Below are 15,000 nucleotides of genomic sequence, written 5' to 3' on the forward strand. Positions count from 1 at the left end.
CCCGCCACGCTCTCTCTTCAGCACTGCCACACACACACACACACACACAGAGGAGAAAAGAGATGCCTTCAGTGTTCTGATTGGTTTGCTGCTTGATTAGAAGTTGGTGAAAAGGATTCTGGGAGCAGAGATAATAGAAATCACCACAGACCAAACTCTCTCACACACACACACACACACACACACACACATATGAAAGGGCTCATTTCATGAACATGAGTGTTCTTCTGTCTGAGTTTAGTATGTTTAGAAGGTTTAATATCAGAATTGTTTCATTTCACACGAGCCCTTTAACATGTTGTGTTAGGAGACGAGTGTTCTGCTGTCGAGATGAAGACAGAGTCACGGAGCTTCTCACCACAGCTGTCTCTCTGCACTGCAGAATCATTCCATCACACAGCCGATGTTCAGCAGACCTACAACACACACACACACACACACACAATAACAGAAACACAAACACACGCAATAACAGAAACACACACACACACAATAACAGAAACACACACACACACACAATAACAGAAACACAAACACACGCAATAACAGAAACACACACACACAATAACAGAAACACACACACACACACACACAATAACAGAAACACACACACAATAACAGAAACACACACACCAACACACATGCACACACACACCCACAATAACAGACACATACACACACACGCACGCACATACACACTCACAAACACACACACACACACACACACACACACACACACACACACAATTACAGACACACACACATGCACACACAAACAATAACAGACACACACGCACACACACCCACAATAACAGACACACACACACACACACACGCACGCACATACATACACACTCACAAACACACACACATACAATAACAGACACACACACTCAGCTTGTGTTGTCATTGAGATCAACTTCTCTCTGCCCCCAAACTTACCACATCAAACACAATAAACACACAACACACCTGCTGTCACTGTCTCTCCTGCTTCTGTAGTGATCGATGTGGAAACTGCCCACTTTACACTTCACCTTAGTGTAAACATCCTGAATGTCCACTGAAGCGCTTATGTCCTCCATCTCCGCCACCACACAGACATCTGACAAAAACACACAAACACACATGAGAATTAGACAGCACACACACTCACTCACTCACTCACTCACTCACACACACACACACACACACTCACACACACACACACACTCACTCACACACACACACACACACACACACACACACACACACACACTCACACACACACACACACACACACACACACACACACACACACACACACACACACACACACACACACACACACACACACACACACACACACACACACACACACACACACACACACACACACACACACACACACACAGAAGAATATGACAGCACACACACACACACACACACACACACACACAGGAGAATATGACAGCACACACACACACACAGAAGAATATGACAGCACACACACACACACACACACACACACACAGGAGAATATGACAGCACACACACACACACAGAAGAATATGACAGCACACACACACAGGAGAATATGGCAACACACACACACACACACAGGAGAATATGACAGCACACACACACACACACACAGAAGAATATGGCAGCACACACACACAGGAGAATATGGCAGCACACACACACACACACACACAGGAGAATATGGCAGCACACACACACACAGGAGAATATGACAGCACACACACACACACACACACACACACACACACAGAGGAGAATATGACAGCACACACACACACACACACACACACACACACAGAAGAATATGACAGCACACACACACACACACACACACACAGGAGAATATGACAGCACACACACACACACAGAAGAATATGACAGCACACACACACACAGGAGAATATGGCAACACACACACACACACACACAGGAGAATATGACAGCACACACACACACACAGGAGAATATGACAGCACACACACACACACAGAAGAATATGGCAGCACACACACACAGGAGAATATGGCAACACACACACACACACACACACAGGAGAATATGACAGCACACACACACACACAGGAGAATATGACAGCACACACACACACACAGGAGAATATGGCAGCACACACACACACACACACACAGGAGAATATGGCAGCACACACACACACACAGGAGAATATGACAGCACACACACACACACACACACACACACAGAGGAGAATATGACAGCACACACACACACACACACACACACACACACAGAGGAGAATATGACAGCACACACACACACACACACACACACACACACACACACACAGAGGAGAATATGACAGCACACACACACACACACACACACAGAAGAATATGACAGCACACACACACACACAGAAGAATATGGCAGCACACACACACACAGGAGAATATGACAGCACACACACACACACACACACACACACAGGAGACTATGACAGCACACACACACACACAGAAGAATATGGCAGCACACACACACACAGGAGAATATGACAGCACACACACACACACACACACACACACAGGAGACTATGACAGCACACACACACACACACACACACACAGAAGAATATGGCAGCACACACACACACAGGAGAATATGACAGCACACACACACACACAGAAGAATATGACAGCACACACACACACAGGAGAATATGACAGCACACACACACACACACACACACAGAAGAATATGACAGCACACACACACACACAGAAGAATATGACAGCACACACACACACACAGGAGAATATGACAGCACACACACACACACACACAGGAGAATATGATAGCACACACACACACACACACACACAGAAGAATATGACAGCACACACACACACAGGAGAATATGACAGCACACACACACACACACAGAAGAATATGACAGCACACACACACAGGAGAATATGACAGCACACACACACACACACACAGGAGAATATGGCAGCACTAACACACACACACACACACACACACACAGGAGAATATGGCAGCACTAACACACACACACACACACACACACACACAGAAGAATATGACAGCACACACACACACACACACACACACACACACACACAGAAGAATATGGCAGCACTAACACACACACACACACACACAGAAGAATATGACAGCACACACACACACACACACACACACACAGAAGAATATGGCAGCACTAACACACACACACACACACACACACACAGAAGAATATGGCAGCACTAACACACACACACACACACAGAAGAATATGACAGCACACACACACACACACACACACAGAAGAATATGGCAGCACTAACACACACACACACACACACACACAGAAGAATATGGCAGCACTAACACACACACACACACACAGGAGAATGACTTAATGAAAGTTCATGAGCAGCAGGTCAGAGTTCAGCCGAGACATGTCTGTGTGTGTGTGTGTGTTTGTGTGTGTACGAGCGACCATAGAAACGTGTCATTCTCTGTCAATCTCTGCTTGTTCTGTCATCCCAGCAGCTGTGCCCCCCCGGCCCTGAGGCTCAGAGCTGCTTCCTGTTTCCTGTTTGAGGGAGTGACACGTCCACTCAGCACACAACAACAAACAAGAAGAGCACACTGTGTGAAGGGCCGAGCGGTTCCTCAGAGGCCTGACATCAAACACACTTCCTCTGTACATATCCACAGAGCGTCCACTCTCTCACAGCTGCACATCACAGACGAGTGACACGAGCTGAACATCTGACCTCTGACCTTACATTACTGTAAATATAGATCACCACACTTCACAATCAAAAACAACATCACTGTGTTGTGTGTTTGTGAGCTGAATGATTTAAAACCTCCCCGCATCTGTTCCATCTGCATCAGAAGAAACACGTTACGTGTGTGTGTGTGTGTGTGTGTGTGTGATGATTACCGTTGTCTCTGGATGTGTGGTCAGAAGAAAATAGTTTGAATGTGAGTTTGGGCAACATCCACTGCATCCAAACGCTGAGTTTTCCACTGGAGCTGCTGATGGTGCAGGTCTTCTGTTCAAGAGTCATGGACTCACACTGAACTGCATCCTCTGTGTGAACCGACTCACCCTACACACGCACACACACACACACACACACACACACTAAAGCCCTCTCTCTATTTCTGATACAGTCACAGACTGCTACACACAACATCATAAGTTTCTATCTGCTGCTCACTTTGTTGACTCTCATCAGCATTTTTATTTTAACACACGCATGACTCGACACACAAAATGCTGTCATGTGACACTTCAAAAGGTGAGTGTGTGTTGTTTGACCTCTGTAGGTGAGCCCAGGTCAGCTGATGGGCTGTAGGTGCTGGTGTCAGGTGGGATGGTGCCTGCACTGCTGTGGACAGGTGATGAAGGTCCGGCGGGTGGTCCTGTGGGGTCTGGAAATCCTGATGATTGTTTTTGTGTTCCTCTGTTGTGCATCTGATCGACTACACTGGCAATCTGACTCCATCTACACCATAAACCATACAGCAGCTGAACCTGACCGAGAGACACACACATGCATAATGATGGGTTAGGTTTATACTCGCTGCTGTTACTGCAATATTTTTAAATTAAGTGATCACACTGAGTGTGTGTTATTCTGCACACAGCATTCCTTCATACTCATATCTATTATCACACACACACACACACACTCTTCATACACAGCGTTGTAAACCATCAGAAGAGAAACACATAGAGAGAGAGTTTAACAGTTATTACTTTTATTAACACATTAATTGATCACCAACATGCCTCTGAACAGCCCTTCTCAACCTCATAATACACATACAAATAATACAGACAGACAAATGGACAGACAGACAGTGAGATAGTTAGACAGACAGTGAGAGAGACAGACAGACAGACAGACATACATACAGACAGTGAGAGAGACAGACTGACAGACAGACAGACATACATACAGACAGTGAGAGAGACAGACTGACAGACAGACAGACATACAGACAGATGGACAAACAGACGAAAGGACGGACAGATGAACAGTTAGACGGACGGACATACAGTGAGATAGTTAGACAGACAGTGAGACAGACAGTGAGACGGACAGACAGATGGAAGGACGGTCGGACAGACTGATGGTCGGACAGATGGATGGACAGTCAGAAGGACGGACATAAAGACAGACATAAAGTGAGATAGTTAGACAGACAGACAGACGGACGGACAGACTGATGGTCTGACTGACGGACGGACAGACAGACAGCAAGACAAACAGACAGACAGTGAGACAGACGGACGGACAGAAAGACAGATGGACGGACAGATGGACAGTTAGACGGACGGACATTCAGACAGACAGTAAGACAGACAGACAGACAGTGATATAGTTAGACAGACATTGAGACAGACATACAGACAGACAGATAGACAGACAGACAGACAGACAGACGGACAGATGGACAGTCCGACGGACGGACATACAGACAGTGAGATAGTTAGACGGACAGTGAGACAGACAGACAGACAGACAGACAGACAGACGGACGGACGGACGGACAGATGGACACTGAGACAGACAGACAGATGGACGGACATACAGACAGTAATATAAACAGACAGATGGAGAGAGTTAGACAGATGGAGAGAGTTAGACAGATGGAGAGACAGACAGATGGACGGACATACAGACAGTAAGATAAACAGACAGATGGAGAGAGTTAGACAGATGGAGAGAGTTAGACAGACAGACAGACAGATGGACGGACATACAGACAGTGAGAAAGACAGACAGTGAGACAGACAGACAGACGGTTGGTTGGGTGGACAGACAGACAGTCAGACAGACGGACATACAGACAGTGAGACTGTTGGACAGACAGTGAGACAGACAGAAGGACAGACAGACAGTGAGAAGGACGGACAGACGGACAGTGAGATAGTTAGACAGACCGTGAGACAGACAGACATACAGAAGGACAGACAGACAGACAGATAGAAGGACAGACAGACAGATAGAAGGACAGACAGACGGACAGTGAGTGAGACAGACGGACAGTGAGACAGACGGACAGACAGACGAATAGTGAGACAGACGGACAGACAGACAGACAGACAGTGAGACGGATCGGAAAGACAGACGGACAGTGAGATAGTTAGACAGACCATGAGAAAGACATACAGAAGGACAGACAGACAAACAGATAGAATGACAGACAGACAGAGAGTGAGACAGACGGACAGTGAGACAGACAGACGGACAGACAGACGGACAGTGAGACAGACGGACAGTGAGACAGACGGACAGACAGACGGACAGTGAGACAGACGGATAGACAGACGGACAGTGAGATAGTCAGACAGACCGTGAGAAAGACATACAGAAGGACAGACAGACAAACAGATAGAATGACAGACAGACAGACAGACAGAGAGTGAGACAGACGGACAGTGAGGCAGACGGACAGTGAGACAGACGGACAGTGAGACAGACAGACGGACAGACAGACGGACAGTGAGACAGACGGACAGACAGACGGACAGTGAGACAGACGGATAGACAGACGGACAGTGAGATAGTTAGACAGACCGTGAGAAAGACATACAGAAGGACAGACAGACAAACAGATAGAATGACAGACAGACAGATAGAAGGACAGACAGACAGACAGTGAGACAGACGGACAGTGAGACAGACGGACAGACAGACGAACAGTGAGACAGACGGACAGACAGACTGACAGTGAGACAGGCGGACAGAGAGATAGTTAGACAGACCGTGAGAAAGACACACAGAAGGACAGACAGACAGTGAGAAGGACGGACAGACGGACAGTGAGATAGTTAGACAGACCGTGAGACAGACAGACATACAGAAGGACAGACAGACAGACAGATAGAAGGACAGACAGACAGATAGAAGGACAGACAGACGGACAGTGAGTGAGACAGACGGACAGTGAGACAGACGGACAGACAGACGAACAGTGAGACAGACGGACAGACAGACAGACAGACAGTGAGACGGATCGGAAAGACAGACGGACAGTGAGATAGTTAGACAGACCGTGAGAAAGACATACAGAAGGACAGACAGACAAACAGATAGAATGACAGACAGACAGAGAGTGAGACAGACGGACAGTGAGACAGACAGACGGACAGACAGACGGACAGTGAGACAGACGGACAGTGAGACAGACGGACAGACAGACGGACAGTGAGACAGACGGATAGACAGACGGACAGTGAGATAGTCAGACAGACCGTGAGAAAGACATACAGAAGGACAGACAGACAAACAGATAGAATGACAGACGGACAGTGAGACAGACGGACAGTGAGACAGACAGACGGACAGTGAGACAGACGGACAGTGAGACAGACGGACAGACAGACGGACAGTGAGACAGACGGATAGACAGACGGACAGTGAGATAGTTAGACAGACCGTGAGAAAGACATACAGAAGGACAGACAGACAAACAGATAGAATGACAGACAGACAGATAGAAGGACAGACAGACAGACAGACAGTGAGACAGACGGACAGTGAGACAGACGGACAGACAGACGAACAGTGAGACAGACGGACAGACAGACGGACAGTGAGACAGACGGACAGAGAGATAGTTAGACAGACCGTGAGAAAGACATACAGAAGGACAGACAGTGTGTCATGTGTATAGTTTGTGTACCTGAGGATGGGAGCATTTCAGGTGCACAGGCTGCAGGTCCACATGTAGACAGATGATGAAAGTGTGTTTAGTGTCCGGCTGCAGTTTTGGGCTGGTGAGCGCCAGTGTTGACGTGCAGCCCATGGGCTCTAGAAGACTGAGAGAACGCTGGTGACCCAGGAGAGAGTACACACTCAACTGATTCACACACACCGTCCACGGGAACGCGTCACCTGACCACACACACACAGTGAGAGAGAGCGGTCAGTGATGTGAAGCAGTGTGTGGTGCGTCTAGAGTTTAGTGAAGGTGATGCTGTACCCTCATCCAGCACAGGTCTGGGGACAGTGAAGGGGATGTCCTGCAGCGGCTCCATGCGTCTGTGTCCGGCGCTCGTCACGCTGACCTCTGGCAGACACAACACCAGCGTCCTGGGCATACACTGAGACTGACTGTGATACCAGCTGCGCACCGTCCCCGGAATATCACCACACACCAGAGTGCTGGGAGACGGCAGACTGTCCGAAGGCACAAACACACAACACGACTGCAACTCCACCTGCACAAACATACACAAACAAACAATCTGTGTGTCAGTCTCAGCGAGACCAATGTGTGTGTGTGTGTGTGTTGTCCTCACAAATAAAGTAAAGCATGACAAAAACTATATTTGTGAATTGAAATGATCTGAAAAGCACATTGTTCATGATGTCTGATGACAACAGCTTTGCTTTGGTATAAAAGCAACATCACATTCTGAGGTCTGAGTGTGCTCGTATGTGTCATCTGTACACGCTGCAGGAGGAATGATCACAAGACACACTCCACTCACTCCTTCTGACGGCTTTGAAGATATGACATGAAGTTCATACATCACACAGCAACAGATCTGATAAACGATACAAATCACAGGAAGTGAGCTCACTATGTGGGGCTCACAGGATCATGTGATTGGCTCCCAGCAGAACTGCACACGCAGCTGTGAACACCACACGGTATGAAACACACACCCGTGGTTTTAACAATCTGCTCCATTACACAACTAACACATTGTCCATGGTCACACCCACACACCACATCATGCCTGTGTCTGATTGGTCATCTGCTCCCATAGAGAGAACTACAGGAAGAGAGAATTGACCTTTGACCTCACAGAAGAAAAAGTGATAGGACGGGAGAAACAACACCTCTGATTTGAGATTGGTGACTATGATGTGTGTGTGTGTTACCTGCGGTGTGAGGTGTGTTAGTTACCTGCAGTAAGAAGTGTGTGTGTGTGTGTGTTACCTGCAGTGTGTGTGTTACCTGCAGTGTGAAGTGTGTGTGTTACCTGCTTTGTGAAGTATGTGTGTTACCTGCAGTGAGAGGTGAGTGTGTTACCTGCTGTGTGAAGTGTGTGTGTGTGTTACCTGCTTTGTGAAGTGTGTGTGTTACCTGCAGTGTGAAGTGTGTGTGTTACCTGCTTTGTGAAGTATGTGTGTTACCTGCAGTGAGAGGTGAGTGTGTTACCTGCTTTGTGAAGTGTGTGTGTTACCTGCAGTGTGAAGTGTGTGTGTTACCTGTTTGGGGAGTGTGTATGTTACCTGCTGTGTGAAGTGTGTGTGTGTGTTACCTGCTTTGTGAAGTGTGTGTGTTACCTGCAGTGTGAAGTGTGTGTGTTACCTGCTTTGTGAAGTATGTGTGTTACCTGCAGTGTGAAGTGTGTGTGTTACCTGTTTGGGGAGTGTGTATGTTACCTGCTGTGTGAAGTGTGTGTGTGTGTTACCTGCTTTGTGAAGTATGTGTGTTACCTGCAGTGAGAGGTGAGTGTGTTACCTGCTTTGTGAAGTGTGTGTGTTACCTGCATTGTGAAGTGTGTGTGTTACCTGTTTGGGGAGTGTGTATGTTACCTGCTGTGTGAAGTGTGTGTGTGTGTTACCTGCTTTGTGAAGTGTGTGTGTTACCTGCAGTGTGAGGTGTGTGTGTTACCTGCTTTGTGATGTGTGTGTGGTACCTGCAGTGTGAGGTGTGTGTGTTACCTTCTGTGTGAAGTGAGTGTGTGTGTTACCTGCAGTGTGAAGTGTGTGTGTGTGTTACCTGCAGTATGAATTGTGTGTAAGTGTGTTTTATCTGCAGTGTGAAGTGTGTGTGTTACCTGCAGTGTGAGGTGTGTGTGTGTGTGTGTTACTTGCTTTGTGAAGTGTGTGTGTTACCTGCTGTGTGAAGTGTGTGTGTGTGTGTTACCTGCTTTGTGAAGTGTGTGTGGTACCTGCAGTGTGAGGTGTGTGTGTTACCTGCAGTGTGAGGTGAGTGTGTTACCTGCTGTGAGAAGTGTGTGTGTGTGTGAAGTGTGTGTTACCTGCTTTGTGAAGTGTGTGTTACCTGCAGTGTGAGGTGAGTCTGTTACCTGCTTTGTGAAGTGTGTGTGTTACCTGCAGTGTGAAGTGTGTGTTTTACCTGTTTGGGGAGTGTGTGTGTTACCTGCTGTGTGAGGTGTGTGTGTTACCTGCTTTGTGAAGTGTGTGTGTGTGTTACCTGCTTTGTGAAGTGTGTGTGTGTGTTTTATCTGCAGTGTGAAGTGTGTGTGTGTTTTATCTGCAGTGTGTGTGTGTGTGTGTGTTACCTGCAGTGTGTGTGTGTGTGTGTGTGTTACCTGCAGAGTGTGTGTTACCTGCAGTGTGAGGTGTGTGTGTTACCTGCTTTGTGAGGTGTGTGTGTTACCTGCTTTGTGAAGTGTGTGTGTTACCTGCAGTGTGAGGTGTGTGTGTTACCTGCAGTGTGAGGTGTGTGTGTTACCAGCTTTGTGAAGTGTGTGTGTTACCTTCTGTGTGAAGTGAGTGTGTGTGTTACCTGCAGTGTGAAGTGTGTGTGTGTGTTACCTGCAGTATGAATTGTGTGTAAGTGTGTTTTATCTGCAGTGTGAAGTGTGTGTGTTACCTGCAGTGTGAGGTGTGTGTGTGTGTGTGTTACTTGCTTTGTGAAGTGTGTGTGTTACCTGCTGTGTGAAGTGTGTGTGTGTGTGTGTGTGTGTGTGTTACCTGCAGTGTGAAGTTGTGTGAGTATTACCTGCAGTGTGAAGTGTGTGTGTGTTTTATCTGCAGTGTAAAGTGTGTGTGTGTGTTACCTGCAGTGTGAAGTGTGTGTGTTTTATCTGCAGTTTGAAGTGTGTGTGTGTGTGTGTGTTACCTGCAGTGTGAAGTTGTGTGTGTGTTACCTGCAGTGTGAAGTGTGTGTGTGTGTGTTTTTTATCTGCAGTGTGAAGTGTGCGTGTGTTACCTGCTATGTGAAGTGTGTGTGTGTGTGTGTGTGTTACCTGCTTTGTGAAGTGTGTGTGTTACTGCTGTGTGAAGTGCGTGTGTGTGTGTGTGAAGTGTGTGTGTGTGTGTGTTTGTGTGTGTGTGTGTGTGTTACCTGTTTTGTGAAGTGTGTGTGTTACTGCTGTGTGAAGTGTGTGTGTGTTACCTGCTGTGTGTAGTGTGTGTGTGTGTGTGTGTTACCTGCTTTGTGAAGTGTGTGTATTACCTGCAGTGTGAGGTGTGTGTGTGTTACCTGCTGTGAGAAGTGTGTGTGTGTGTGTTACCTGCTTTGTGAAGTGTGTGTGTTACCTGCAGTGTGAGGTGTGTGTGTTACCTGCTTTGTGAAGTGTGTGTGTTACCTGCAGTGTGAGGTGTGTGTGTTACCTGCAGTGTGAGGTGTGTGTGTTACCAGCTTTGTGAAGTGTGTGTGTTACCTGCAGTGTGAAGTGTGTGTATGTGTGTTTTATCTGCAGTGTGAAGTGTGTGTGTTACCTGCAGTGTGAGGTGTGTGTTACCTGCTTTGTGAAGTGTGTGTGTTACCTGCAGTGTGAAGTGTGTGTGTGTGTGTGTGTGTTACCTGCAGTGTGAAGTTGTGTGTGCGTTACCTGCTGTGTGAAGTGTGTGTGTGTGTGTGTGTGTTACCTGCTTTGTGAAGTGTGTGTATTACCTGTTGTGTGAAGTGTGTGTGTGTGTGTGTGTGTGTGTGTGTGTGTGCGTGTGTGTTACCTGCTTTGTGAAGTGTGTGTGTTACTGCTGTGTGAAGTGTGTGTGTGTTACCTGCTTTGTGAAGTGTGTGTGTTACCTGCTGTGTGTAGTGTGTGTGTGTGTGTGTGTGTGTGTGTTACCTGCTTTGTGAAGTGTGTGTATTACCAGCAGTGTGAGGTGTGTGTGTTACCTGCTGTGAGAAGTGTGTGTGTGTGTGTGTGTGTTACCTGCTTTGTGAAGTGTGTGTGGTACCTGCAGTGTGAGGTGAGTGTGTTACCTGCTGTGAGAAGTGTGTGTGTGTGTGTGTGTGAAATGTGTGTTACCTGCTTTGTGAAGTGTGTGTTACCTGCAGTGTGAGGTGAGTGTGTTACCTGCTTTGTGAAGTGTGTGTGTGTTACCTGCAGTGTGAAGTGTGTGTTTTACCTGTTTGGGGAGTGTGTGTGTTACCTGCTGTGTGAGGTGTGTGTGTTACCTGCTTTGTGAAGTGTGTGTGTGTGTGTGTTACCTGCTTTGTGAAGTGTGTGTGTGTTTTATCTGCAGTGTGAAGTGTGTGTGTGTTTTATCTGCAGTGTGTGTGTGTGTGTGTGTTACCTGCAGTGTGTGTGTGTGTGTGTGTTACCTGCAGAGTGTGATGTTCCCTGCAGTGTGAAGTGTGTGTGTTACCTGCTTTGTGAAGTGTGTGTGTTACCTGCAGTGTGAAGTGTGTGTGTTACCTGCTTTGTGAAGTGTGTGTGTTACCTGCAGTGTGAGGTGAGTGTGTTACCTGCTTTGTGAAGTGTGTGTGTTACCTGCAGTGTGAAGTGTGTGTGTGTTACCTGCTTTGTGAAGTGTGGTATGTTACCTGCAGTGTGAGGTGAGTGTGTTACCTGCTTTGTGAAGTGTGTGTGTTACCTGCAGTGTGAAGTGTGTGTGTTACCTGTTTGGGGAGTGTGTGTGTTACCTGCTGTGTGAAGTGTGTGTGTGTGTTACCTGCTTTGTGAAGTGTGTGTGTTACCTGCTTTGTGAAGTGTGTGTGTGTTACCTGCTTTGTGAAGTGTGTGTGTGTTACCTGCAGTGTGAAGTGTGTGTGTTACCTGCTTTGTGAAGTGTGTGTGTGTTACCTGCTTTGTGAAGTGTGTGTGTTACCTGCAGTGTGAAGTGTGTGTGTTACCTGCTTTGTGAAGTGTGTGTGTTACCTGCTTTGTGAAGTGTGTGTGTGTAACCTGCTTTGTGAAGTGTGTGTGTTACCTGCTTTGTGAAGTGTGTGTGTTACCTGCTGTGTGAAGTGTGTGTGTTACCTGCTTTGTGAAGTGTGTGTGTTACCTGCTTTGTGAAGTGTGTGTGTGTTACCTGCTTTGTGAAGTGTGTGTGTTACCTGCAGTGAGAGGTGAGTGTGTTACCTGCTTTGTGAAGTGTGTGTGTTACCTGCATTGTGAAGTGTGTGTGTTACCTGTTTGGGGAGTGTGTGTGTTACCTGCTGTGTGAAGTGTGTGTGTGTGTTACCTGCTTTGTGAGGTGTGTGTGTTACCTGCAGTGTGAGGTGAGTGTGTTACCTGCAGTGTGAAGTGTGTGTGTTACCTGTTTGGGGAGTGTGTGTGTTACCTGCTGTGTGAAGTGTGTGTGTGTGTGTGTGTTACCTGCTGTGGACCTGCTGTGAAGTGTGTGTGTGTGTGTGTTACCTGCTTTGTGAAGTGTGTGTGGTACCTGCAGTGTGAAGTGTGTGTGTTACCTGTTTGGGGAGTGTGTGTGTTACCTGCTGTGTGAAGTGTGTGTGTTACCTGTTTGTGAAGTGTGTGTGTTACCTGCAGTGTGAGGTGTGTGTGTTACCTGCAGTGTGAGGTGTGTGTGTTACCTGCAGTGTGAGGTGTGTGTGTTACCTGCTTTGTGAAGTGTGTGTGTTACCTGCAGTGTGAGGTGTGTGTGTTACCTGCAGTGTGAGGTGTGTGTGTTACCTGCAGTGTGAGGTGTGTGTGTTACCTGCTTTGTGAAGTGTGTGTGTTACCTGCAGTGTGAGGTGTGTGTGTTACCTGCTTTGTGAAGTGTGTGTGTTACCTGCAGTGTGAAGTGTGTGTGTGTGTTACCTGCTTTGTGAAGTGTGTGTGTTACCTGCAGTGTGAGGTGTGTGTGTTACCTGCTTTGTGAAGTGTGTGTGTTACCTGCAGTGTGAAGTGTGTGTGTGTGTTACCTGCTTTGTGAAGTGTGTGTGGTACCTGCAGTGTGAAGTGTGTGTGTGTGTGTGTTACCTGCTTTGTGAAGTGTGTGTGGTACCTGCAGTGTGAGGTGAGTGTGTTACCTGCTGTGTGAAGTGTGTGTGTGTGTTACCTGCTTTGTGAAGTGTGTGTGTTACCTGCAGTGTGAGGTGAGTGTGTTACCTGCTTTGTGAAGTGTGTGTGTTACCTGCAGTGTGAGGTGTGTGTGTTACCTGCTTTGTGAAGTGTGTGTGTTACCTGCAGTGTGAGGTGTGTGTGTTACCTGCTTTGTGAAGTGTGTGTGTTACCTGCAGTGTGAAGTGTGTGTGTGTGTTACCTGCTTTGTGAAGTGTGTGTGTTACCTGCAGTCTGAGGTGTGTGTGTGTTACCTGCTTTGTGAAGTGTGTGTGGTACCTGCAGTGTGAAGTGTGTGTGTGTGTGTGTGTTACCTGCTTTGTGAAGTGTGTGTGTTACCTGCTTTGTGAAGTGTGTGTGGTACCTGCAGTGTGAGGTGAGTGTGTGTGTTACCTGCTGTGTGAAGTGTGTGTGTGTTACCTGCTTTGTGAAATGTGTGTGTGTGTTACCTGCTTTGTGAAGTGTGTGTGTGTTACCTGCTTTGTGAAATGTGTGTGTGTGTTACCTGCTTTGTGAAGTGTGTGTGTGTTACCTGCTTTGTGAAGTGTGTGTGTGTTACCTGCTTTGTGAAGTGTGTGTGTGTTACCTGCTTTGTGAATTGTGTGTGTGTTACCTGCTTTGTGAAGTGTGTGTGTTACCTGCAGTGTGAGATGTTTGACGGCGTTCCAGGTGTGTGTTATCAGGTTCTTCGTGTGTTCATCTGAGCTCAAGTGCTTCTCTTCAGATGATGGAAAGATCTTCACAGGTACAGACAGAGGCCTTGACTCTACACACACAAATATAAACACATGCAGACAGTCACACATTTCACTCAGTCTTATTGATTTGTGTGTGTGTGTGTGTGTGTGTGTGTGTACCTGTGTGTGTTTTAGTTTTCACAGGGCTGCTGGTGTAGTCTGATGCTGGATTGCTTGGTTGTTTGGTTATTGGAGTGCTGCCAACAGATGCTTCATCTTCTCTCCTCTTCTTCATCACCATAGAAACCTATAAAGCCTACAAT

General features: G+C 47.1%; 1 protein-coding gene across 2 annotated transcripts in view; it reads right to left on the bottom strand.

Moving 5' to 3' along the window:
- Positions 1-15,000, bottom strand: part of LOC130432513 (intermembrane lipid transfer protein VPS13B-like) — a 111,186-nt gene that overhangs the window by 60,715 nt on the left and 35,471 nt on the right. Inside the window, exons 21-28 of one of the 2 annotated variants that reach the window (XM_056761900.1) lie at positions 14,858-14,984; positions 14,639-14,766; positions 8,039-8,276; positions 7,739-7,950; positions 4,362-4,577; positions 3,981-4,149; positions 973-1,105; positions 1-23 (exon numbers count right to left, since the gene is read on the bottom strand). The exon at positions 1-23 is cut by the window's left edge and continues 116 nt beyond it. In XM_056761900.1, the coding sequence (XP_056617878.1) occupies positions 1-23; positions 973-1,105; positions 3,981-4,149; positions 4,362-4,577; positions 7,739-7,950; positions 8,039-8,276; positions 14,639-14,766; positions 14,858-14,984 (1,246 nt within the window). Of the gene's footprint in view, positions 24-358; positions 417-972; positions 1,106-3,980; positions 4,150-4,361; positions 4,578-7,738; positions 7,951-8,038; positions 8,277-14,638; positions 14,767-14,857; positions 14,985-15,000 lie in introns of both variants that reach the window. The other variant, XM_056761901.1, reaches the window with a different exon arrangement.

This window comes from Triplophysa dalaica, chromosome 12 (genome assembly GCF_015846415.1).
Source record: "Triplophysa dalaica isolate WHDGS20190420 chromosome 12, ASM1584641v1, whole genome shotgun sequence".
Lineage (NCBI taxonomy): Eukaryota > Metazoa > Chordata > Actinopteri > Cypriniformes > Nemacheilidae > Triplophysa > Triplophysa dalaica.